At 43.6% G+C, this 26,263-nt stretch overlaps 2 protein-coding genes and 1 long non-coding RNA gene across 5 annotated transcripts; 1 reads left to right on the top strand and 2 right to left on the bottom strand.

Annotated features, from left to right (window-relative positions):
* The first annotated feature begins 348 nt into the window (after positions 1-348).
* On the top strand, positions 349-26,051 carry NANS (N-acetylneuraminate synthase). Of its 3 annotated transcripts, XM_081176759.1 has the most exons (7): positions 349-382; positions 14,132-14,235; positions 18,002-18,217; positions 20,156-20,255; positions 21,946-22,100; positions 22,435-22,701; positions 24,302-26,051. In XM_081176759.1, exons 1-7 carry the CDS (start codon positions 364-366, stop codon positions 24,509-24,511), a joined length of 1,071 nt encoding a protein of 356 aa, XP_081032885.1. In that variant the 5' UTR covers positions 349-363; the 3' UTR covers positions 24,512-26,051. The 3 variants fall into 3 exon arrangements, with proteins under 3 accessions (XP_081032885.1, XP_081032884.1, XP_081032886.1); XM_081176758.1 differs by lacking the exons at positions 349-382; positions 14,132-14,235 and adding an exon at positions 15,853-16,027; XM_081176760.1 differs by lacking the exons at positions 349-382; positions 14,132-14,235 and adding an exon at positions 16,145-16,269.
* LOC308577034 lies at positions 5,914-15,839 on the bottom strand. Its single transcript, XR_014003366.1, has 4 exons — positions 15,321-15,839; positions 14,284-14,754; positions 13,717-13,784; positions 5,914-7,840 (listed from the first exon to the last, which is right to left on the bottom strand). It is a non-coding gene; the product is annotated as an uncharacterized lncRNA (long non-coding RNA).
* Positions 7,985-9,939, bottom strand: CCIN (calicin). Its single transcript, XM_081176549.1, has one exon. The coding sequence runs from the start codon at positions 9,824-9,826 to the stop codon at positions 8,054-8,056; it is 1,773 nt and encodes a 590-aa protein (XP_081032675.1). The 5' UTR covers positions 9,827-9,939; the 3' UTR covers positions 7,985-8,053.
* Positions 26,052-26,263: the final 212 nt, after the last annotated feature.

Raw genomic sequence — 26,263 nt, 5'->3', positions numbered from 1 at the left:
CGTACTTACCACCATAAGTGCCACACTTTTAACATTTAGTGGGGGGAAGTGCCGGTACTGCTTACCCTTGAGGACCCCCAGAAAAAAGCAAGGAAAGACCCTCCTGTTTGAGCTATGTTGAACCAGATAACACACCGTGGCCTAGCAAGACCCTTGTTTGGAATCCAGTTATGACAATGTGGAGTATGTGGGAACTCGCATGAACAGCCTCTACAGTTGTAATCTTATTTCAACAGAAGGTGGCCTAGAAAGATACAATTTCTCTATTTTTTAGAGTGAGAAAGGCAACAACTATCAACATAATGAAATTCCCTGTTATGTAGAGATTAGGGGTTGTTTTTTTAAATGGAATGAGGACCTGAGATGGTACAACAGACTACAGGTGGGGATAACACTTTTGAATATGTATCAACCTCTGTAAAAAAAATACCCAAAATATCTTGCAAACAGAAAACTATCTAAGCAAGTGGGGAACTAGCTTAGAACCTTTCTCTCTGATATGTTAGTTTTCTGCCTTCAGTGTGACTTTTATGTGAAGGATCATATGGTATGGTCCACAGCATTTACCGTTTTATTCTGCAGGCTTTATAGATCCAGTTTAAGGCTGTGTCCACTACGATCAGTAGAGAAGCTTTGAAGCAGTATTGCAGAGCTGTCAGTGACTGTGATACACATTCATTTTATACTGTGCTACATTTATCCCTTTTTAGACTTTCCTTGAAAGGAGGGAGGAGCAAGCATATGTTCTGTTTCATTGTCTAACTTCCACTTGTTTTTATGAAGGTTGCAATAGAGCCTATGGATATATATGCGTAATGTACTATTCTGACTTTTCCAATAAATACAGGAAGGTCATATACACTCCTGTACCCCCATCACACATTCAAAAAATGTGTGAGAAATGTGATGGTTTCTAGTCACACCAGTTTCATAGGTTTCACTGTGCTTCAGGTGCTTTCAGACTACAATTCCCATCAGCCCCAACATGGCCAATGATAATAGATCATCAAATTGTAGAGCTGGAAGGGACCAAAAGGGTCATCTAGTCCAATCCCCTGCAATGCAGGATTTTATTTTATTTTATTTTATTTTATTTTTGGCCCAATGTGGGACTCAAACCCACAACTCTGAGATTAAGAATCTCATGATGAAATTATAATGGGAATCATGGTTATCTAGAGGGCCATGGGTTCCTCATCCCTGCCCCATTAAATAGTGCCCATGTTGCCTAGCATACTTTCCCTTTTCATGCCTGAAGCCCTTTAGGAACTTTTACCTGGGAAGTGAGATTCTCATGAAATTGATATGCATTTAATTTTTTAAAAGTGCCTTTACAAAACAGCATTGTTTTTACATATTGAATACTCAAGTTTTAAAAAAGAAAAGATAGTGTCCTTAATAGGTCTTATGCATATATACTTGGAAGTAAATTACGTTTAATTCTGCGGGGCTTTCTCTCAAGTATATGTGTGTTTAGGATTGCTGTGTTAGCATTTCCCCTCTCCTGCCAGTTTTTCCCCCTTTCACAACTATTATTAAATGGTTACTTCTTTTAATGTAAAACTCCATGCCTGCAATCCATTTTCTTGGGGTTGCCAGCTGTTTAACTTGCATTGGCTCTGCACTTTTTACAGTTACTTGAGATGCAGAAACAAAGCAGGTGAAGTTCTGACTGGCATGTAAACCAGAATTATGACAGTGTGGCCTGATAGATATTTGCATAGCAGGCTATTAAAAGCACAGGAACAAGGCCAGAAAAAAGCCCTGTATTTATTATGAATCCTTACTGGAGCAAGATGGTCTTAAGATAGTTGCACAGAACTTTACATCAGCCAGTTCCGCTGACAAGCTTTATTGTTTCTCATTTCCCTTCCTTCTAAAGGACAACTGGTTCCGCTGTCTGTTATAGTTCTCTGGAAATGTGTGTAATTGTAAGCTTGGTTGCTCAACTTCCAAAGCCTTACTGCAGTCAGAGTCATCCTAGTCCCTTGGTTGGCAACTAGTTTTGCTGGAATGGAAGATCTAGTGGGCCAGTGCCCTAGACTTCATATGCAACCCCATGGCCTGCTCAAAAGTACAACTCTCTTCCCCGGATACCCCCCTCCCCCACACCACAACCTTTTCCCACCTCAATTGCAATTGCGGGAAGGGGCAGCAGGAGACAACATATTCCTCTTTATAGACCTGGATTTGGTGTAATTTCTGCTCCTCAATTCATCTGAGTAAGACAGAACAACCATGGAGTACACAGCTACCTCGTTTAATATGTTTGTCTCTGTGTGGATATATTTAGTATTTACTTTGTGTATTTACAAGCCACTTTTCTGTTAAGAAAACCTGCAAAGTGTCAGGAAAGCACCTAAAAACTCCCTGTGCAGAAGCACTCTATTAAAAGACAAAAGTCCAGTTAAAATGTAGCTAAAGAACAGTGGTGAGTGGCATTAATAATTAGGGATACTCTAGTAAATGAATGTCTTCACTTGTGAAAAAAATGGGCTCTTTTGTTTGGCTTGCAAAGCTACATATCAGGGCTTTTGAGCAATCTGATTGCCTACCACCTTGGGGGGGAATCTATTCCAAATTGAAATAATACTGGATACAATGTTGTTTTTCCAATTGTTAATATATTACATAGCTTTTGATTCCATCATGGCACCCACGTTCAGGTTGTACTTCAGGCAAGGATTATTTCTGGTCGCCTCTCACTGACAAGCTGCAGTGTACCCATAATCCATGACCTACTATCTGACTCGGCTCCTGACTAATCAGGGTTTTTCTGTCTTCCACCTTGCCAGATTTCTCCAAATTGCATGCCACTACCTCTCATGGGCTTCTGGGGGCTGTATTTTTTCAATAAAATAAGTGGTCATCCTAGGGATAAACAAAGTCTTTGCTCTCCTTTTTTATTGTTTAGTGGAATACAGCTACAGCCTAAAAGCCAGACCTCATAATCCTATACCTAAATCTAATTAAATTCAAAAGTCCTGGATTACAGCATTTAAATGTGTTTAGGATTGCAGCCAACCTTGGGTTTAGGCCCACTTAAATGATACGGAGGATTTGTACACACTCCTGTTTACTATGCATCTAGTGCGTTCTCACTGCTGGTTTGGGAAGCGGTGTGCACATGACGTTAGCTACAGTCTATGTCTATCCTGTTGTTTCTTATGAAATACTGCACAAAATATTTGATGAGTTTCCCCTCAAAACCAGCTTCTATCCAAATTGAGCAAAAAAAATAAATAACCTAGCTGTGCTTTTAAGCCAGTAATGAGTACACAGCCTGTATCGGATAAACCCAATGAGCTGGTTCAAATATTAGATCGCAAACCTGCTAGCAAGACCTGGATTTTAACCATGTGCAGCACCTAGCATAAAGTTACCAGATTTCCCCCCCAATGAATCCAGGGACACTTTTTATCTTCAATGGATTTTGTATGGGGACTGATTTATACATCCGGGGACTGTCCCCGGGAAATGGGGACGTCTGGTAACCTTAAGTCCTAGCAACATACATGCCTTAAAGATTATTAAAGGAGCTGGGGCATTGTTTAGGGGGGCTGTTTGGTGGGGGTTGTTGCTATTGTTGCTGTCAATTTTTTGGATCTTTATACTGGATCTTATGATTTATGTGGAAATGGTTCAATTTGGTCGTGTGTGTTTTGATGTTTCGTTTATGGTTTACGACTACTTTTGTTACGTTCGTAGTTATGTATTTTTTATATGTTATAAGCTACCTTGAGCATGGTTTTAACTTTGGGAAGACGGCATACAAATAAAATGATTGATTGGTGTTGTGAAGGATAGCTAGCTAGGACCTTGAATTCTTGAGCAATCTTTTTGCAGTTGCTGGAAGCCAGGATTTTTGGACTTCTGGGAAACTTTAAAAATGAGACTTACCCAAATAGCATTGTACTAAAGATATGCTCAAGAATGTATGGATTGTGAGAGACCAAGAACTGAACAGACGGTTCAGTGCAGCTCCCTCTGTGAAATGCCCTCAGCCTAAGCTAATCAAGAGGAAAAACAAGGGCATGCTTCTAAGAGAAGCATGCTTCTAAGAGAGGCCTTGACTGGTGTTTCTGAGAGTTAGGAAGCAGAGACAGGGCTATGGGGCTCTTGCTGATTTTGGGGAGTGGGATGGGGAATGGATATATATTTTTTCCCATCCTTGCTTAGGAAGAAAAGCTCCTACAGGGGGATTTTGAGCAGGGGGTAAATGGCTACAGGAAGAGAAAGAGTTAAGCTATTGCAGCCACACACACCCTCCCAACACACACACTTTGCTTAAGATTGCAGCCTCTGAGGCAGCTGGGTTAAAAATAAAAATGGGTTAGGGACACTGCATATGTCATTTTAGCCAAGGAAGGCACACTGAAAGGCTGTGGCAACTGGTAGCAATTTGACATGGTAGGGCTGCATTTTTTAACCTTGCTGTTTTTATCACAATAGGACTCGTACAGAACTTATTTAGGAAAGTGAGCCATTTGACATGTGCAGAGTGCCATTGTCTCCTCTCTCTAAAATAAAAGTAAAAATCAATTATTATACACACACCTATGGACAGGGAAAGAGCTTCCACGGCCAAAGTATGATTTTCAGACAAGATGGACTCCATACCTCCTATCTGGAAATTAAGCCATTGCACATGGCGAATTCATGTATGAGTTACACCTACACATCTGTTGCCAAAAACATGTTGCCAAAACCCTATATACCGGCAACCATTTTGCACAGGAGTTGCATTCCTGACCCCCACTTGTGTTGGCAAAGTCAGCGGCGGAGCAAGCCAATTGGGTTCCTGGGGTGGCATGCATGCCCTGCACCTGGGGGCGGGGCCAGCCGCCCACAGGGCTGGGCCAGCCAGAGCAGGACGCTCCTCGGGGCCTCCGAGGAGTCTGCCTATCTCCTCCCACTCAGCCACCCTACAGCTGAGAGGGAGGCAGCGGGCAGACCATTTGGGGCAGGGGGAGGCAGCGGGCGCCCAAGCCACCGTGTCACTTCCAGGAGAGATGCGTGGCTCAGGCGCGCTGCAGGCCCCGCAGTGAGTGCCGCCCGGCATTTTGTCACCCCCATCAGTGGTGACACCCGGGACAGACTGCCCCCACTGGACCCCCTTCCTCCGCCCATAGGCAAAGTGTGTGTAAGCCTGTTCAGCCCCTTTTCTGCCTACTTCATGGGTTGGCACAATGTGCACATGCATGACCGTGCATCATTTGGATGTGCCTTAAATGATTATTGCCTGTACACAAATGTGAGGAAAATGTGTGTCCAGCTGCATATAGCTTTCCTTCCCCCAAAATCATTTTAACTACAGTATTCATTCTCCAAAGTGGTAATTTATCCAAAAAGAGAGAGGTTGTTTCATTCAAGCCAGGGCACAGCTGAACATATTTGCAGTGTATGGCTCAGTCCTGACAATGTGAAGTCTCTGCTCATGTGCAGAGTCATTACACCAGACTAATCATAATCAGCCTCAGATATTTTTCAAGATTTGGGATACTATCTCCGAGGTTTGGGAAAGGATGTAGAGTCAAGTCATATTCAAACAGGCACAGAGCCCAAATTTGTCATTTTAGAAATTCACTGACAAATTCACAAGACAAATTCAAATAGTGACAGCATCCCCCCACCCAATTCCTGTGCATTCAAGATATATACCGGTACCCTGCTAGGGGAAGGGCTGGTTGGAAGCAGATCCACACACCTTTTCTGGAAATACTCTGGAAGATACTCTGTAATTACACACAGTTCAAATCTACCTTATCTGCCCTGCACTGCCCTGTCAGCTGTTTCTGCAACAGCAGCTTTTAATGAATGAATATAGAGAAATTATTAAGAGTTTGTTGCAATATATATGGAAGCCACCCACTATTTTGCCTCCCAGAAAGATAAATGCAAAATGCAAAATGATTAAGTAAATTCATTTATTGAAAGAGACTCGCTGTTGCTTCCTTGCTCTTTCTAGCAAAGTCACAAAACAATACTGAACTCAGCAAACAAACAAACAAACAAAATGCTCCTCAAATTAGGAAATGTTTCCTGATGCTTCTCTGGCCTTCAGGGAAAGCATGGGCTAATGCTAGCACATAGGGCTGTTTGGGAAGCATTCCTGACTCCTCCCATATCTGCTCTGGTGACTGTGCTGAACAGGCCCCATAATAACAGATGGAATAAGTCTGTCTGCTAGGGCTAAATTTCCTGCAATCCAATCAGTCACATGGCTTTTCCTGCTTAGAGACACATGGGAAGCACCTCTTTGCCATAGCCATACTTTTGGATTAGGATTGGCTGAGTGATGCAGAGAGCTGATCGGCCAGAGAATAGGAGATTGTCAGATATGTCCCTGTATGGTCAAGGAAGTATAAAACGGGGGGAGGGGTCAGGAAAGAGTGATTTTGAAGAGGAAAAGATGCTTGACATTTTCTTAGGGAGGTTTGTGCCTTAGTAACCTCAATGGACCAGCATCCATTGCTAAAAAGTGGGAAGTTTCTGCCTTTCCCCCTTCCTTTTAAATCTGCTCTGCTGCTCTCACTTTTCATAGCAGCCAGGCACGCGAACTAAAATGTTATATCAAATGTATGATTGCTTATAACGTTTGTTTGTTTGTTTGTTTGTTTGTTTGTTTGATGACATTTGTGGATCACCTTTTCATCCAAGGATCTCCAAATGGTAAGCATGGTTCTCTTATCCCAGTTTTATCCTCACAACAACCCTGTGAGGTAGGTTAAGCGGAGAGACAGTGACTGGCCCAAAGTCCCCCAGTTAGCTTCCTGTCTGAGTGGGGATTCCAACTCTGGTGTTCCAGATCATAGTCCAACACACTAATCATTACACAAAACCCATTACAGGGCCCTCAATCAGGATTTGGAACGTGACACATGGGTTAAACCCCTTTTCTGCACCAGGGGGATAAGAACTGCACATACCCTTCTGTTTGCCCCAGGAGGGAAGACTATAATGAACACCAAGAGCGGTTTTCCTTCTGTGAAGCAAAAAGTTCACAGGGGTGCAGAATGGTCCCAGTTCTGATCAAGGGGCCCTATGGGTAAGATCATTACTATTAAACCAGTTGAAGTCTATGGCACCGATAACACCCATTTTCTTCCTTTGAGGTCCAAAGGCAATTTGTAAATGGCAAAAGAGCTGCTTGAGGAAGAGAACTGGCAGAGGGCTTTTATTTTTTCCAACTGTGTCCATCCGGTAACAAAGATGGGATCTAAAGCAGGGCTTAGGCCTTCTTTAAGGTTTTGTCAGCAAACTCGCATTGGAGTCACAAGATCAAAGAATCATAACGTTGCATTAGTGAGAGTAACATCTCTTCCTCTTTAAAATTCTGTGCGTTTTCTAGTTCCTCAGGAAGTAGACTGTGCTTCCTAAGGGGTAAGAAGCAGGCGAGAACAGGCAGACAGGGGCCCACCCCTGGTTATATACAGAGCACAGGCTGCCTTAGTGCTACAGAACCATATACACCAGTGTCATAACTAGTTATTTTTAAGCCCCTAATCCTCTGTTGCTGCTGCCACCCGAAAAACCAGCAGCAAATAGTTAAGAATAGTTGTGAGGCTTAGAAGCTGTTGCTGCTGCAATTCCAAAGTCCCACTAGTCAGATGAGTATTTATTCCCAGAAGCTGCTGTGCTGGTCGCTGCTATCCAACATCACATTTCTTTGCTTTTCTCCCCAGCTGGTGGCAATCAGTAGCTAGAGGTCCTTAGGCTCCAGGCACAAAGCCCAAGGAGGAACTGCAGTGGTGGCTCTCGGGCTGGCCTGCTGGCCTCAGAGCAAGCTGGATTCTGGCTTTCCATCTACCATTTTGAAAACATGCTTAAGTATTTCATGCTGAAAAGAAAACATGACACAATCTTACCTTTTAAACTATCAGTACATGACCCATTTGTGCCCCTGTCTTGGTTGGTTCTGCCCACCCTAGTTACACTGCCGAACAAAGTACATGATAAAGAGACGAAGGGAAGAAACCTGGCGTTTACCTGTGATTTACAATTCAGTCATTCTTTATTGCTAGAAATTCTGCTTTGTTTTTGTCTTCCCTTATTAATTGACTACAGTTTTTTGGAGAATCTTGCATGGCAACTTAGCTGTACAGCAAGCAGGGCAATCCAGAGCTTCTGGAGGCTGAGCCAAAATCCTCCATTCCCCTAGACTTTGATCTAACATATATGCATGCCGGTTGATGGCATACTCCTCTGGACGCGTGTCACCTGGGCAGATCAGGCCACCACACACAAACACCTTGTTATCCCCAATTGAGCACACTGCATGTGAAAGATCCAAGCTGTAGTTATTCGGCAAGAGTGGGACAAGTTTTGTGGATTTGCTCATTTTGATCTTCTGCAGGTTTATTTCCAAACTCTCTTTGTGGCTCTGTATGCTCAAGACATTCTCCTGAGGAAAGGACAGCAAGGGCTTGTGATTGAACTGAATGGGAAACGTGATGTACTGCACCACATTCTTGGTCTGAGTGTCAAAGCAGTCCAGCACACCTACTCGGGAGAAGCGCCCATTCACCAAGCACCTTCCTGTCACAATGTAAATAGTCTTGTCTCCCTTGGTGATCAATGCGGTTGCATCCATAGGAATACTCATCTTTCCAGCAAGAATCCACTTCTCTTTCCCTTCGTCGTACTTGTAGATACTTGAAATGTACTTCCTTGGGGCTGTGCTTCCTCCTACAGAGTACACTGCCCCCCCACAAGTCACCATGGTGTGGAAGACCAAACCTATAGGCAGATCCGGAAGTTTGATCCAGGAGTTAGTATCTATATCATACTTCCAAGCTGTTTTCAAGCCAGAGATCTGCTCTGTTGTTCCTCCAGAAACATAAATGTATCTCCCTAGCGATGTTGCACTGAGAGCAGCTGCTTTGTAAGGCATCTCTGTCAGCTTTAGCCAGATGTTCTCTCCAATGATATAAGCGAAAACCCCACTGTTGAACTTACCCTGCTCTTTTTGCCCTCCTAAGATCACCACAGAGTCCATTAAGGCCCCTTTCCTTTGTTGAAGCATCAGGCTTTGAGGATTGCCCTTTTTACGATCACTCAAAGTGCTCTCTATCCGGGACAGGGGACCAGTGTGGTCTGCAAAGAGTAACACTTCACGGCAAGTGGACAGAAGCATACTGGTGGAGACAGCGGATAAATGAATGTAGGTAAAATACTTCTTAAAATACTTCTCCCTTTCAGCCTTTCTGTATTTCACCCACTGGAGGAGGGTTGAGAGAGTCTGGTCCTCGTTTTGTACATGAAGATGTTCATCCTTAAGGAGCCTGCTGAAGACATTAGGGGGGCAGTGCATAAAGTCTGTTATGCCAGGGCCTGCCCAGTAGTTGAAGTTGTCTCGTATACCATCATAAGCAGCATTTGCCACATCTTTCATATCATATGAGGTGGCCAGGAGCATGTAGTAGAGGCAGTTGTTCTTCTTAAGGGACCTAAGGAGGAAGTCAGAGCAGTGGTTCTTCAGAGATGGGGAACTGAAATACTTGGCTCCCTTCAGCAGGTCCTCCACGTTCTTCTCAGAAATTACAATCTTCCCAGTATAGAAGTAGTCAAGCAATTGCTCCACCAGCTCAGAGCTCAGGAACTTGGCATCAATGATAATAAAGAGTTCATCATCCGCTTTCATGTCATTGCTGGATATCAGATTCCTAATATGGGAGGACATGGCTGCTAAAACATTGAGGTGGGCATAGAAGACTTTCTGGTCCACACTGAGGGCCACATCACAAAACTCCCGGTTCTTTCTCTGTTTGTTGAGGGCCTGCATCATAAAACTGTTGTGGTTCTTTTCTGTAAACTGCATCCTCATTTTTGGGGCCAGGCTTGTCTGGAATTAAGGAAGATGGTATAAGCGTAGAGGACTCTTTGCCCAGTTGTTGAAGACCCTACTCTGGGTACAAGGAGTGATGTCACCAAATAAAGGTGCTAGGTCACAATTATCTGTGACATGTGTTGACAAGAGTCTTTTCAAATTGTCCCTTTTGTACCGAGAGAATATCAGTCTCACTTCAGCTAAACCTGATCCAGAAAGAAAGAGGCTCCATTGATTGGAGGTGAGGTGGCTTCACCTATTCTATCTAGAGTGTGTTTGTATTGAAAGGTTACATGTTAGTGTCTTCCCAAGGAAATGTTAGGTTATAGTTAAACGCTGTGGTGATGTCAATTAGGAATACATTCCCACTTAATTTATTAGGTTCCACCGTGTATGATCTAAATAACAGAGCATTCTGTTCCCCAAAGAACTAAATTTGGATATCTGTATTTTGATAATGCCTTGATAGGGCAAACATTCCACTGATATGACTTGGTTTCAGCATGTCATACATTGGATTTAGAGAAAGGCCTTAAAATGGATAGTAAGAGTTGGCTTGTGGTAAGGTGAACCAGCCACAGGGGTGCCATGGGACTGTGAAGGGGTGTTGCTTTGCTTGTTCTTAATGGCCAGCTCACTGGTTTTTCACAAAGAGGGCCAAACAAGATTATATGTTCAATATGTATGATTTTCTTATTTAAATAGCAACCATAGGGAGGCTGATAAGAACTGTGGGTGCTTAAGGTTTAACTCTCTAACTCTCTTCCCACATGCCATGATTCTGATTCCTCCAATGCCACTACCATGGTTGCTATTTTAACAAGAAAAATTGGATACCCTGGAAGTGCCCGTATGCATTTAATGTATGATCCACTTTGGGTCACTGGTGAACTAATGTTATATACAATTAACTCTACAAGATACACTTGTCAAAGGCTTGAGTTTATTTGCTTTGCAATCCTGTTAATTCTCTTGGAATTCTCAGCGGCTGTTGATACTGCAAACCATACTTTAAGACTAACTTTATAGTTTGGCTTCAGGGAGTGGGTAAAAATGAAGGGGGGAAAAAATCTCCTCCCCACCCTTACTTAAGTCTCTTCTCCTTATTGAAAACTAAAGTGATGCCCAGCAGTGGGGAGAAGTAAGAAAAGGAAATATCCCAACAACTATTTATACCCACCCAGCAAGCTTTACTAGCAAAAAATGTATAGCACACAGTCCGTCAAGATGAGCACAGCTGTTTCCACAAGCTGAGGTGTTGCCTGACCCTGGGAGACAATGCTAGACCCATCTCTTCAGAAACCTGGTCAGCCACTCCGGGCCACAATTCTGCACTATCCTTATTAAAGAAAAGGTAAAGGACCCCTGACAGTTAAGTCCAGTCGTGAACGACTCTGGGTTTGCGGCGCTCATCTCACTTTACTAGCCAAGGGAGCCAACGTTTGTCCGCAGACAGTTTTTCCAGGTCATGTGGCCAGCATGACTAAGCTGCTTCTGGTGAAACCAGAGCAGCGCACGGAAATGCCGTTTACCTTCCTGCCGGAGCGGCACCTATTTATCTACTTGCACTTTGACATGCTTTCAAACTGCTAGGTGGGCAGGAGCTGGGACAGAGCAAAGGGAGCTCACCCCGTCGCAGGGATTCAAACCACTGACTTTCCAATCTGCAAGCCCTAAGCTCAGTAGTTTAGGCCATAGTGCCACCCGCGTCCCTCACTCTTCTCATGCCTGTGCCCCAACTCTATACAAGAAGGTGCTAAGTGTCTAGTGACACTGTACCATTCAAATGTTATAAACACCATATTACCATTTCTCAGTTGTCTTTTTCTAACCTAAAAGGCCCCCAACACTTAATGATCCCAGCAGGGGAGGGGCTATAATCCTTTGATTATTTTGGTTACCTTTTTCCATATAGAACATTATATGCAGCTGATCTGATGCAGTACATAACACATGATTACTTGGAAAGTAATACACATCATCTTAATTTGAATGGGATTGACTGCCTGTAAAGTGTGCATAGCATCACAACCTCGGCATTTTCTCTTTCTCTGAAACAACTTCTTTTTGCTTTATGCTCTAGGCAGTGCTTCAGCTTCTAGTTTCCCTGTAGGCTGAATTAAAAATGCTGTAGGAGGAAGGGTGGTTGACTCATCCTCCAGATGTTCTCAGTTTCTTGTCACAACTGTGTAATCTGCCCTTTAACAATTGGGCAATTAATAACAGTGTTTGATATTTGCATAAAAGGGACAGAGTGCAATTCTGTTTGGAATATAGGTATTATCATAGGATAGCACTGACAACTGACCAGAAAAAGAATGGTGTTGCTCCTGTGTATTTAATAGTAGCTTGATCTGTAAAAGTCAGCAAGTTAAGCTTAAACAGCTTAGAAATAAATGTTAGCATTTGCTTACTGTAAATCAAGATGTCGTTAAAAAGGTACAGGAGCAAACGTTAGTGTAAAAATAAACCTATTGGCAACCCTACTTCATGTACAGGGATTTAGAATACCATCTTAAACTCTAAAAAAATCATGATCATATTATTGAAGAAAATTGGAAGAAAGGTGAACAGATGCAAATGAGGAAAAGCCTCCTGTACTCTTACATCTATGAAAGAGAACATTTTGAAAGGTGTGCAACTTGATTTGCATGCATGATAAAAGCTGTGAAATTATTCAGGATAAAGGAGCTTTGCCTTTGCCTCTTTTCACCCCACTGCTAAGCCATATCCATCTGCTTCTGTTTAACACATTCAAGTTAAGACTGCCCCTTAAAAAAAACCTTACGTTGCTTCTATGCTTTTAATGTCTACCACACACAAATGTGGTTGGTGAAACTTCCCATCACTTTAATGCCAGAAAGACAGGAACAGGAAACTTTTTACTGGCACTGCTTCACTGTCATTCATAACTGTGAGCTCTGCAGAACTCTGTAGGTGAGGCTTATAGAGTAGCTTGATTGGGACTAGAAACTGGGAGACCACGGTTTCAGTCCCACTTGACCATGAAGCTCACTGAGTAACCTTGGACCAGTCACAGTCTCTCAGCCTAACCTGCCTCCCAGGGTTAATCAAGGACAGCTTAAAATGAAGTGCCATTGAATTTAGGTAAATTTACAGCCAGATAAATATATTTAGGTTTGCAGTTCTAAAGCCCCTTGTGGTATTAAATGGCTGTAACTCTATCTGGTCAAATATTACCACACCTATGCAACTCAAACAGGTTGTCTCTGGCACATGAAGCTCATCCCAGGTGACATAGCAGACTACAATAATTGATTTGTATTGACTCTGAAGCTTGTTCTTAAACATTGTTTGTTCCCACACCTTCAAATAGCAACACCTGGTTTCTGCCACGGACAGGTAGAGCTTTGATGTTTCACCTGAACATTACAGGAGGCAAAATAAGTGGTGCATGACAGAATGATTTGTAAGCAGCAACAAATGGGAAGAATATATTTTTTTAAAAATGTGGGGTAGCTTGCTGGAATGTTATACTTTTCTTGTTAGCAGTATTGTGCCTTATCGGGTGGTAAAGTTATCAATCATCAAGCAAGCTCAGTGGCATGTGCCAACATAAATGGAGCTGAAACAAGAGAGAGGTATCAGCATGTGTGGGAGAACTCTAGCTTTAAAAAAGCAGGTAAAAGGGGTTAACTCATTGAAGCCCAAATAGATAAGGAATTTGATCATCAATTGGAAAAGAATAATGGAAAACTATAGAGGGTGAATTGGCTTTCTTAAGCCCCTCATTCTTAGTATTCCAGACTAAAGGAGGCTCACTGCAACCCTAAACAGTAGCATCCCTGTTAGGGAATGAAGATACACTGCAACATTTTGTTGCAGTTTCCACTTATATATTATACAGTTGAGTATATTGTATTTACCAGAAACTTTATTTCTCTGCTGTGTAACTGTAAACTGTATGGTTGAGTTGCAGACAGGAGGGATAAGCCTGGAGAGGAAAGGAACAGGAAAAGTTTGCATTTCCATGCATATGGTTCTAAAACTCAATACAAGGTGAACTTAAAATAAAATAAAAAATACAATGCTTGAATAGCTTCACAACCCTGTTACATACCCAAACAAATATGACACATATAAACCTGCAAACTTCCTCTCCCACCACACCTGAAATGTCAGGTAGTCTAAAGGTTATTTCCAAACACTGACATTTCCTCGTGTCCGGTCCCCCCCAGCGATTTTGACAATGGTAATAGCAACAAAGAGATTATGTGCTTTCCACACCAGCTTTAAGTATGAAGGATATAGAAATCTTTTGTGTGCCCATTCTCTTTTCAGGCCAGAGGAAATGGGTGCGGCATTTAGTGAGTTACCCAACTCCAGAAATCACAATGTGGTTGACCAAGCGGAATTATGCACTGCTGTCTTCCAGTCACTCAGAAGTAAGTCCTATGCGGTTCCAAAGAAAATAAGGCCTGCAATGCGCTTACCTGGGAATAAACCCCACTGAATTCAATAGGACTTGAGTAGATGCCGTTAAGAAATTGCACAGCCACTTCCATGCAGGTGTACATAGACCTGAAGACAGTCAATATGCCCGGAAGCTTTTAATGTTTAATAGGTTATTGTATTTTAGTGTTTTGTTGGAAGCCGCCCAGAGTGGCTGGGGAAACCCGGCCAGATGGGTGGGGTATAAATAATAAATAATTATTATTATTATAAAGAGGCTTCTTCCGAGTAAGTACGCCTGGTATTGCCAAGGTGGGGCTGCAGTCGTCTGCGTGCCCGAACTGGACATTAATATGCATAAGAAGGGGTTGTCTGGGATGCTGTTTTAGCAGTAAATATGAATTATTTCCGAGTAAACTCCAATCAAACGTGATTGGAGATTGGCATATTCTGGTGTTTGCTCTTTATTGTAAAGCAATAAAGCTTTGAAGGCCAAGAAGGACAACTGTATTCTGCTCTGGTCAGAATACACTGTATTCTGCTCTGGTCAGACCTCACCTGGAGTACTGTGTCCAGTTCTGGGCACCACAATTCAAGAAGGACACTGACAAACGAACGTGTCCAGAGGAGGGCAACCAAAATGGTCAAAGGCCTGGAAACGATGCCTTATGAGGAACGGCTAAGGGAGCTGGGCATGTTTAGCCTGGAGAAGAGGAGGTTAAGGGGTGATATGATAGCCATGTTCAAATATATAAAAGGATGTCACATAGAGGAGGGAGAAAGGTTGTTTTCTGCTGCTCCAGAGCAGCGGACACGGAGCAATGGATCCAAACTACAAGAAAGAAGATTCCACCTAAACATTAGGAAGAACTTCCTGACAGTAAGAGCTGTTTGACAGTGGAATTTGCTGCCAAGGAGTGTGGTGGCGTCTCCTTCTTTGGAGGTCTTTAAGCAGAGGCTTGACAACCATATGTCAGGAGTGCTCTGATGGTGTTTCCTGCTTGGCAGGGGGTTGGACTCGATGGCCCTTGGGGTCTCTTCCAACTCTAGGATTCTATGATTCTATGACAACGACAACTGCCCCCACCAATAAAAACTCCATGCCATGAGCCTAATCGATGAGTTATTTGGCACCTATCAGGAAAAGAGTCTTCAAAAGGGCGTTAGCCTAGTACAGCCCTCATGAGTCACGGCTAACCAAGAGCCCTCGCCCTCAAAGGGCCATTTTCTGGACGGGGCAAGCTTCCTCCTCCTCGTGCCTTAGGGCCAAGGCTGTAGAGCAGCCAGCCGTTCTTCAACTACAACTCCCATCATCCCTAGCTGCGGGCTACGCTAGCTAGGAATGACGGGAGTTGTAGTCCAACGCCCCCTAGAGTCCCAACGTTGCCTGCCACAGAGCAAGCCTGCCACCACCCGGCTTATGCCAGTAGCTGTGTCGGACCTCGATTGGCTGGGCTGCCTCGGACAGGATCCGTGCGATTGGACGTGGAGGTGGGGGGCGGGCGCCGACTGTCCCCGCTGTCATTGGCGGATACGTGGCGCATGCTTCCTCCCCCTCTACGCACGCGCGGCGGGCGAAGCCGAGGAAGCGTCTCTGCCGGTTTTCTGCGCTCTCCGCCCGACCCCCCCCCCACTCAACCAACGGTCGCCGCGATGCCGCTGCAGTTCGAACTGTGCCCGGGCCGGCCAATCGGCGGGGACCACCCCTGCTTCATTATCGCGGAGATTGGCCAGAACCATCAGGGGGACCTGGAGACCGCCAAGCGGATGATCCGAGTGGCTAAGGTGGGGAGGTGGGCGTGGCCAACGGGGGTGGCAGAGTGGTGGGTGTCGAGGCTGGGTCAGTTGGGCTGAGGGGCGAGAGGCGGGAGGATGGGGAATGGGAGCAGAGCGGGGGTGGCCGGCGGGTTGCTGCCTGTTCTTGGTGTTTTCTCGGGTATCATGGATAGAAGCTGCATGTGGGAGAGGGGAGATAACCAAGCAATAATGGCTAATTAATGATACTCAGGGAAGCAACTTACTGTCAGGTGGGGGGGACTGTCAGGTGAATAAAAAATGGGAGCTGTCAAGAATATTATTCAAAATAAAAAAAATTCCTTCCTGTAGCACCTTAAAGACCAACTAAGTTAGTTCTTGGTATGAGCTTTCGTGTGCATGCACACTTCTTCAGATACCACATGAAAGCTCATACCAAGAACTAACTTAGTTGGTCTTTAAGGTGCTACTGGAAGGAATTTTTTTTATTTTGACTATGGCAGACCAACACGGCTACCTATCTGTAACAAGAATTTTATTATTACTTATTTGATTTATATTACCACCCTTTAACCAAACATCTTGGGGGGGGGGGGCTGCACAACGTTAGGAACATAATTTACAGACATTATGATTGCAACATAAACAGGAATTGTTCGGGACTGGACCTAACGGTCAGGGGTCCCTTTACCTTTAGAGAGCATAATAATAATAGACAACATAATGATAAAATAGTCGTAATAACAGTCGCAAACTGTGGTCCAGTGACCCATGAGCCTCATGCAGCACCTCAGTTAAAAAAGACAATTAGAAATCATGCGGGATCTAGTACAGGATGTTGCAGTTGTTGCCACAGAAAGGGAAAACTGTTATGTGGTCCGTCAAGCCCCTCATCAATATTCAGGAGGTCTGAGGGGGAGAAAAGTTTGGAGTGGGAAAGGGTGATGGGGATGTTTGGCACTTACGGTTTGTAAAGGTAATGTGTAATGTGTAAATGGTGAGAATTGGGAGATTGTAAGCCACAAACCAGTTATCAAGGGGTATTTGGATTTTAGCTCTTAAAAAAAACACCTCCTGAGATGGTTTTGTGATATTTCCACCTTATCCTTATGATATTTCCACCTTATGATATTTCCACCTTATCCTTCATCAGACCCAACTGACATTGTGAGCATCAACCCTGTGAGTTAGATTTGGCTGAGAAACAAGAGCGTAAGATGAGCCTGTTGAATGAGGCCAGTGGCCCATTTTGTTCAACATCCTGTTCTCACAGGATGTTCTGACCAGGTTCCTGTGTGAAACTGGCAAGTAGGACCAGAGCATTTCCCCCTCCTGTGGATTCCAGCCACTGGTATTCAGAAGTATTACTTCTTCCAATTGTGGAGGCGGAGTATAGAGCCATTCTTGTGTAGTGGCATCTGGGCTTAGTTCCCTTTTCAGCCATTCAACTATGTCACTGAGCTACAGCCCTTGCATATGGAGCTAAAGTTCTGTTATAATGCGTCCTGTTGGAGGATGCGCTGATGGAATGATCAGAAAAGCACAACATTGAATTCCTATATGATTAGAATTGGGAACTGGTACCATCGTTGACCTTAAATGGTTCATCAGTTGGGTTCGTTAGTCTGCAAGAGCCTAATCTGAAATAGAAAGAGTCTATTTGCTGACCTTTCCTTTGTTTCAGTGGCTGTTTAGCGCAGTGTACATCTGACAAAGTCCACAGAGCTTATTCCACAGTAAATTTACTAGGTTGCGTACACACCATACATTAAGGCAGATTATTTCCCCCAAAAGAACTGTAAGTGTGTGAGAGGTAATCTCCGGTCCCAAAAGTCTTTAAATGGTGTGTATGTAGCCTATGTCCTTAAGGTGTCTCAGAAAGGACTCTTCAATATTTTTTAAATTTGCATTGGCATGGTCAGTTCAAGCGGTGTGCATGCCCAGGACTGAGATGGGCACGTTCAGTGACCTTGAAGAACTATTGTAATGCTTGTGTCTTTTTAGGAATGCGGAGCAGATTGTGCCAAGTTTCAGAAAAGTGAACTAGAGTACAAATTCAATAAGCGAGCCTTGGAGAGGCCATACACTTCCAAACACTCTTGGGGGAAAACTTATGGAGAGCACAAGCGCCACCTGGAGTTCAGCCATGATCAGTATCGAGAGTTGCAGCGATATGCAAAGGAGATTGGCATTTTCTTCACAGCATCAGGCATGGATGAAGTAAGTGAGATGTTGGTTTTGTTTTAAGAAGGAGCTGCCACATCTGACATTACCCGCAACTTGGTGAACAACCCCATAGTACGCAGGATACACAGGGAACCAGAATTTCAAAACTGTCCTTAGTCCACCTTCAGCAGGTTAGGAAAAGAGCTAGCACCAGTATTTTTAGAGCAGTGTCTTTTATCTAGTTGCAACCTTTTCAGTATAGATGTAAAAATCACATATGATTTCCAGTGTCTGACCAGGGTCCCTGCATAAGGGTTGCCGATTCCCCCAGAGGGATCCTCTGTGGTGAATAGTGTCTTGTCCCGTGACTGTAACACTGAACGCAGAAGTCAAACCTGCTGAAATTTACATTGCGGAATGTATGTACTGGTGGGTTTTTTGGAAATTTTGAATCTGTAAGTGCTTTGCTGATGGAATTCAGATTTAGCATCTTTACTGGACTTCCTTTTTTGTGCTTCAAAAAAAATCACTTATGATTACAATAAAGCAAAACAAGTAAATGGTTGAATATTGTTCTGAAGTTGAGTTGGCATGCATTTCACAAGAAAAACTAACAAGGTCATTACAAATCATTTATTTATCATTACAAATCATTTAATCATATACAAATCATTCATTACAAATAATTTATTTTCCACATGTATTTCAGCTGATCTACTTTTGCACACTGGGGGAACTTTTAAGAAAGCAGAGAAGCTGAAATATTTAATTAAGGAGAAAAATAAAGCATACTTAGTATAGTTTTAATGCTTTGTTCAAAGAAACTCAAAACATGACAATTCATGATTCACTTCCCTCGGAGGCAGTCAGTCTGCTGCCCTCCAGTTGTTTATGGGCTTCAGCTTCCATTAGTCTCAGCCATCAATCATTGGTCAGGGATGAGGAGAGCCTGAGGTGCCTAAAGGGAGAGCTGTGCCAAGGCCTCTGCTGAGGTTCACATTAGGGGTGGGGTAGGTGGAGGGGGAGTCCGTTGCCTGTGTCTCTCGGCTCAAGATAAAGCAGCTGAGGTGCATAAAATGTAGAGATTTTTTATATCAAGCACTGTGTCGGGGACCTGACAGCAAGTCTCTGAGGCCACTGGGTTTGAGGTAACCAATTTCTGTTATGCAGCACTTTGCCTTCAGAAATGCTAACAGGATACGGATATTATGGTACATCCTCATAGAACTGTAGAATTGAAAAGGACCCCGAGGATGATTTAATCCAACCCATTGCAATGCAGGAATATGCAGCTAGCCCATAAAGGGATCGAACCTGCAACCTTGGTGTTATCAGCACCATGCTCTAACCAACTGAGCTAGACTGTCTGCTGGGTGGATCTAAGGTGTCTGATTCAGGGTTGGTTATATCCAGGTACAATCAGTGGCATTGACAAATACTCTGAGGCAGATCTGCATCCTCCTTCATTGCTCGGGGTGTGGGGTTGTGTGGGGTTGGGAGGAGCCTTATTCAGCCCAAGGACATTCCCTCCTGGACAACATTCCAGGGGCCACATGTCAGTTGTAGGCGGAGCAACGGATGCAGATTTTACCCTTGCACAGTAGGCTAGTTTCTGCACATACTCATCCCCAACCCTTCCATCCAGCCAAGCAAGAAGCATGATTAGAATTAAAGGATACATTCCAGCCACAGACAATATTACCAAAAAAAGAGTGCAACACCGAGAGTCCTGAGAGCCAGATAGAGAAGCTGGGAAAGCTGCATTTGACCTGCAGGCTATTGTTAGTCACTCTGTTCTGTAGGTTTGGGTTACCATGAACTCTAGTTTATATTTGTATTCCTTGTGTATGTGCATAGTCATGTGCTGTTCTGCTGCATGTTTCTGGGAAAGGAGGCACATTCATCCAGCTAGAGTGTCTTTATTTGACGGGTAGAATGTTAATGTTAGGAATCTTTGTGGTGTTTTTTTTAAAAAAAAGTATTTCTTCACAGATGGCTGTAGAGTTTCTGCATGATCTGGATGTTCCATTTTTTAAAGTCGGATCAGGAGACACTAACAATTTCCCATACCTGGAAAAGACAGCCAAAAAAGGTGATTTGCTAATAACTCGCTTAATACAGCTACTGTTTCTACTCTCCTAATGGTATCACATCTAATGAGAAAATGTATGAATTTGATAGAGCACCCTGCCTTATTACAGTGGTACCTCCGGTTGTGGACGGGATCTGTTCCAGAGGTCCGGCCGGATCCCGAGGTTTTTGCAACTGGAGAGACCGCTTCTGTGCATGCACAAGCAGCAGTAGAGCGATTCTGCACATGCGTGTGCGGCAAAAACCTGAAATATACTTCTGGGTTTGCCACTTACGTATCTCGAAATTTACGTAAGCAGAGGGATACGTAAGCGGAGGTAGAACTGAACAGTAGTACCTCGGGTTAAGTACTTAATTCGTTCTGGAGGTCCGTTCTTAACCTGAAACTGTTCTTAACCTGAAGCACCACTTTAGCTACTGGGGCCTCCTGCTGCTGCTGTGCGGCTGGAGAACAATTTCTGTTCTCATCCTGAAACAAAGTTCTTAACCCGAGGTACTATTTCTGGGTTAGCAGAGTCTGTAACCTGAAGCGTATGTAACCTGAAATGTATGTAACCTGAGGTACCACTGCATATCCAAATTAGATACAATTGTAAATATCAGCTAGCATAAAAAATGACAATAGTTCTTTCATCTGCATCCATAATGTCTAGTATAAATCTTCTACATTCTTCTCCCACACTCCCATTAATGATGGATGGGTAGAGGAGGACTGCCATTTTCAACTGTAGTCATGGTTTCATCCTTACCTCCTATGAGGAAGAGTGACTTTTCAGTGGTGGCCTCACAACTCTGGAATTCATTGTCTGTCAACCTCTGAAGGATCACTGCACTCCAGTCTCTTAGAAAGACTCTGCAGATATGTTTCAGGTTCCTTACATGACTTTTTATATACCTATCTGTGAAGTACAAAACTGGATTTTATGTTCTGGACTGGTTTATTAGTATATCTAGCTTTTTTAGTATTGAGGTATCTATAGTAATTGTTACTATAGATAATTAGTAATAATAGTAATAATATTACTATTATTACTATCTATAGTAATCTGTTGCATTTCAGGTTATTTTTTTTAATCATGTAGGTTCTTTGGAGGAGCTTTGCTCAGAAAAGCGGCCTATAAATAGGGAGGGTGTACAGGCCCCAAGATTTGTTGTTTATCTGTGTTTTAAAAACACCTGACCTGTCTCTAAGTTGCTCTGTGCTCTCTCCACTTTAAATCTGCTCTGGGTTGTGGGTGCTTTCTATGAAACAAAACTGTGTTCCCCATTCATTAAATGGGGAGTATAAAAATGGCTGCAACTTTCCCCCTTATGGCCGAAGTGGATGAAATTTACAGGCAGAATCAGTGATTTCTGCCAACCCTTAGGCTTTATACCAGTTAAAGGACACATTCCAGCTAAGCAAAAAGCACTCAGGATATCAAGGAGGGCCAGTGGGGGGGGGGTGTTCTGGAGGGGCATGGCATGGGTGAAGTCCTGAGAACCACGTAAAGGCCTAGAGACAAATTAATTTGTGTGCGCCAGCTGCAGAAATGGCATAGGTGGGCTATGAATAAGTGGGTTGGTATCAATCCATCCAGTTTATAGGCAGATAAAAACTAATTGTCAAGTAATTGAGCAGTTTGTATAATGTAGCTGTATGAGACAGAATGTTGGAGTTACAAAATTCTCTCGGTGACCTTCCCTTCTAGGTCGCCCGATGGTGATTTCGAGCGGGATGCAGTCAATGAACACAATGCAACAAGTTTACAAGCTGGTGAAAGCCATTAACCCGAACTTCTGTTTTCTCCAGTGCACCAGTGCTTACCCTCTTCAGCCTGAAGATGTCAACCTTCGTGTCATAACGGTCAGTGAGGTGGGGTGGAAGGCATGGCAATTCTCCTAAGGTGCCTTATTTTCCTTCTGAACCAATGAATTGAGCAAGATGACAGATCAAGTGCAGTTGGGAATTTGCTGCAACTCTAAGGAGAGGCCTCAGCCCAGCACAGAATTAATTTTCCTAAACCTCATTCCTTTTCTTCTTCTTCAGCAGACTTAAGAGCTCCTTGACTGTGCTAAACTCTGGCCAAAGAAAGTTGCACATAAAGCACAACTAAATTTCATAGCATTTTGTAACAGCTAATGTTGGTGGTTAACTGTCCTCTTCTTTGTATTTACCATCAACTTTTCTATCCTTCTAGGAATATCAGTCCGTCTTCCCAGATATTCCTATTGGCTACTCTGGTCATGAGACTGGGATAGCCATTTCCATTGCAGCAGTTGCCATGGGTGCAAAAGTCCTTGAGCGCCACATTACACTGGACAAAACCTGGAAAGGCAGTGATCATCAAGCATCCCTGGAGCCAAAAGAACTGGCGGAACTAGTGAGAAGCATCCGGATGGTGGAGAAAGCCATGGGGTCCCCAGTCAAGCGGCTCCTGTCCTGTGAAGTGGCTTGCAATGAAAAGGTAAATTTATTATTGAGTGCTGCAAGACCCACTTATTCTGGATTGCTTAACCTTGGGTTACTGACGGTGGCAGCAGTATTCATACACATCCATCCTAGTAAGGGTAATACAGAGCTTGCTTTGTAGCGCTTGCCTGCCACTGTAAGAAATCCTTCTACAGGTGTCACCCCACTTATGTGCAATTGAGTCTTGCATGGACCACATATGCATGTGCTGCCAGGAAATAATTAAAGAATGGTGGGGGAGAGCTGGAGAGTCCCCAAAGCCTGAGGAGGGTGGAGGTGAGGGTGGAGGAAGCCTGAAAAAAGCTGGAGGCGCAGCAGTGCTTTGTTTACATGGCTCAGCTGCTCCGCCTATCAGCTGATACGTGGGGTAGCGCAGCAGCAGCTGCTTTCTCCATGCATCCTCCAGCCTCCTGGCGGCCCCAGAGCTTCAATTCTAGTTGCAGGTATTTTTAGGTACAGTATTTTTGGTATGGATTGAAAAGAGAGCAGCAGAGAGAGCATTTAAAGGGTGTTTAATACAGTGGTGCCTTGCAAGACGAAAAGAATCCGTTCTGTGATTCTCTACGTCTAGCGGTTTTTTCGTCTTGCGAAGCAAGCCCATTGACGGATTAGCAGATTAGCGCTTTTAGCGGCTTATCTGCTGATCAGATCAGCTGATAAGCGGCTTAGTGGCTTAGAAAAAGGGGGGGAGGAAAAAAAACCTGCAGGAACTCGCAAGACATTTTCGTCTTGCGAAGCAAGCCCATAGGAAATTCGTTCTGCGAAGCACCTCCAAAACGGAAAACTCTTTCGTCTAGCGAGTTTTCCGTCTTGCGAGGCATTCGTCTTGCGGGGCACCACTGTATAGGCCCTGTAAGACGTAACTGGAGCTGCTTGGGATTGAACCTGTGACCTTCTGCACGAAAAGCAGATGCCCTGTCACTGAGTTGTCAAAGGCTGTATTATATGCAGTGCATATACGCCTCCCTTATTATTTTACCTCTTGTTTCCAGATCAGGGGGGGAAATAGCAGCATAGTACAATGATGATGATGATTTATTTATTCCCCAGCCACTCTGAGCAGCTCCCAACAGAATATTAAAACACGATAAAACATCAAACATTAAAAACATCCCTAAACAGGGCTCCCTTCAGATGTCTTCTAAAAGTCAGAGAGTTGTTTATTTCCTTGACATCTGGTGGGAGGGCGTTCCACAGGGCAGGCGCCAATACCAAGAAGGCCCTCTGCCTGGTTCCCTGTAACTTCACTTCTCGCAGGGAGGGAACCGCCAGAAGGCCCTCGGAGACCCTCCTTCAGGAATACTGGGCCAGGGCTGTTTAGGGCTTTAAATGTTAGCACCAACGCTTTGAATTGTGCTCAGAAACATACTGGGAGCCAATGAAGGTCTTTCAGGACCGGTGTTATATAGCAGCCACTCCCAAGTACAAGACAGGCAACCAGGAGGCACACCATGCCGTATGCCATAGATCTATGAGCCCTCTGCTGCTCAGCAGCTGTGTCCCAAACTGCTGCTGCATGTACCACTTGGGGGTTGCACCTAGAGTGCAGGCTCACCTCCCCAAGACATAACCTCCTTCTACTTCTCTTTCTGTAGTTGGGAAAGTCAGTGGTAGCCAAAGTCCGGATTCCTGAAGGTACCACACTTACTCTGGATATGCTCACGGTAAAAGTGGGGGAACCCAAAGGATACCCGCCAGAAGACATCTTTGACTTGGTTGGCAAGAAGGTCAAGATAAATATTGGTGAAGATGAAACCATCGTCGAAGATGCCATCGAAAACCATGTGAAAAAAGTGAAATGCTAATTTGTGACTCTTTTTTTAATGGAACCTTGGGAAGAAGCACTGTGGTAACATACTAAAACCAGAATGTGCTGAAGTTCAAATGAAGGGTTTTGGGGAAGGGAACTGCAGTGTGATTTTTTTCTTGTGGGTAGGCTAAAATGTCAATACAATTCAATGTAGTACTTCTTGAGGAATCTTTAGTTTCTCTTTATTGCTGAAAGCTTTTTGCTAAGCCATGACACAGCAACCCACCCAGAGAAACTTTTCTGAAAGGTAGTGAGGGCTTTGGAAAAATATGAATTTGTGTGGGCAGGATCAGGGCCAACAAATGAATGCTTCTAAATTTTTGTGAATGCCTATTTAACAAGACATACGTGTTCTAGGCCTTTTGTAATGTTTTCAGAATTCAGAACGAGACGTTGCTATGCGACTTGCAATACCTCCAAGATACATACTGTACAAGAATCTCCTCTGTGCCCTTGATCTTAAGTTTTCTCCTTGTCCCATCACAAAGAATGGCAGAGGGAAAACTGAATGCATGCTTCAGTCAACTAGGTGTGTAAACTTCTCAAAACAAATCTTTGGGGCCTAGGTGTGCTGTGTGCCTTCATTTTTAGCTATTCAGATTTTGGGCGATTCTGTTGTAGAATTAAGGCAATGTAGAAGTTCTAGGATATAATTTGGGACAGCAATGATAAAGGAAACAATTCATCTGACAGGAGAGCCTATAAGATAGCATAGCAGGAGAAATCATGTGTCTAAAATCAGGCTGCCACTCAGATTCATGAGCATTTAGCAGACTTTAACATTTCAACCTTTCTCCACACCATGAAGGCTAGTAAGATGGAGCTCTGTGAGAGAAAACTTAACGGTTTTATTTATTTGGAAGTAAAATCCCACTGCACTTGGGTTGGTGCACTACTGAGCAAGCATGCTTAAGGTTGGAGTGTCAGACTTTCAAGGTTTTCCAGATCATGACTATTCAAGATTCATTGTAATGAATATAGAAAGGTTTCTGTTAGGCAATGGGGCCTGCACACTTCTGCCTTAGCTTGATAATAAATTATTGTTATTATTATTGATAAGAAGGAATGTGTTTCACTTAAAATAAAGGTTCTTTTTTTACTTGAGCTCAATTTGCTTTAAGCATAATCCCCATGCGTAGGTTGTGGTATTGGGATTGCACCAGCTCACTTGCATCGCTCCTGCTTCCTTCTGCACTGGGCATCACATTTGGATGGATTGTTTGCACATAAGGCCTGATTTATGTAGGCTGCACTGTCACAAAATCCAGGAAACTGGATGGCATGACTCGGCCCTATGCTGCTCTGCAAAAGTTCTGTCCCAGGCTGTGGGTGTCCCAGGAGCTTGGAAGGCAGGGGTAAGATCCTGATCCCTGAGCACAATCCTGATCCCTCACTCTGTTCTGATCAAATGTCTGCACAGGACTTGTCTGAATCATGATTTTGCTGTTAATGATTGACTTAAACAATGACCAAATAATGACTGGTGGGTTTTTAAATTTTTATTTTAAATGGACAATAAAACTTGGGCAAAGTTACTTCTTCTCTGCCAGTTTGTTTTTATGGGGAAATCTTGGGGGTTTTTAGGTTGCAGAAGGGATGAACTGACCAATGGCTCCTGTGGTCTTTTGACTTCTAAAAGTCATGTTGGGAGAGTGTCAGTTGCTAAAAATGTGCCATCACTGTAGCCTGAAATGATGGGTGTTAATTCACAGTGACCAGGGCCATAGACAACACATAGCTAGGCAGG

The sequence above is a fragment of the Podarcis bocagei genome (genome assembly GCF_964188305.1).
Source record: "Podarcis bocagei genome assembly, chromosome: 17".
In the NCBI taxonomy this organism is placed as follows: domain Eukaryota; kingdom Metazoa; phylum Chordata; class Lepidosauria; order Squamata; family Lacertidae; genus Podarcis; species Podarcis bocagei.
This window is presented reverse-complemented; position numbering and strand designations above follow the sequence as displayed.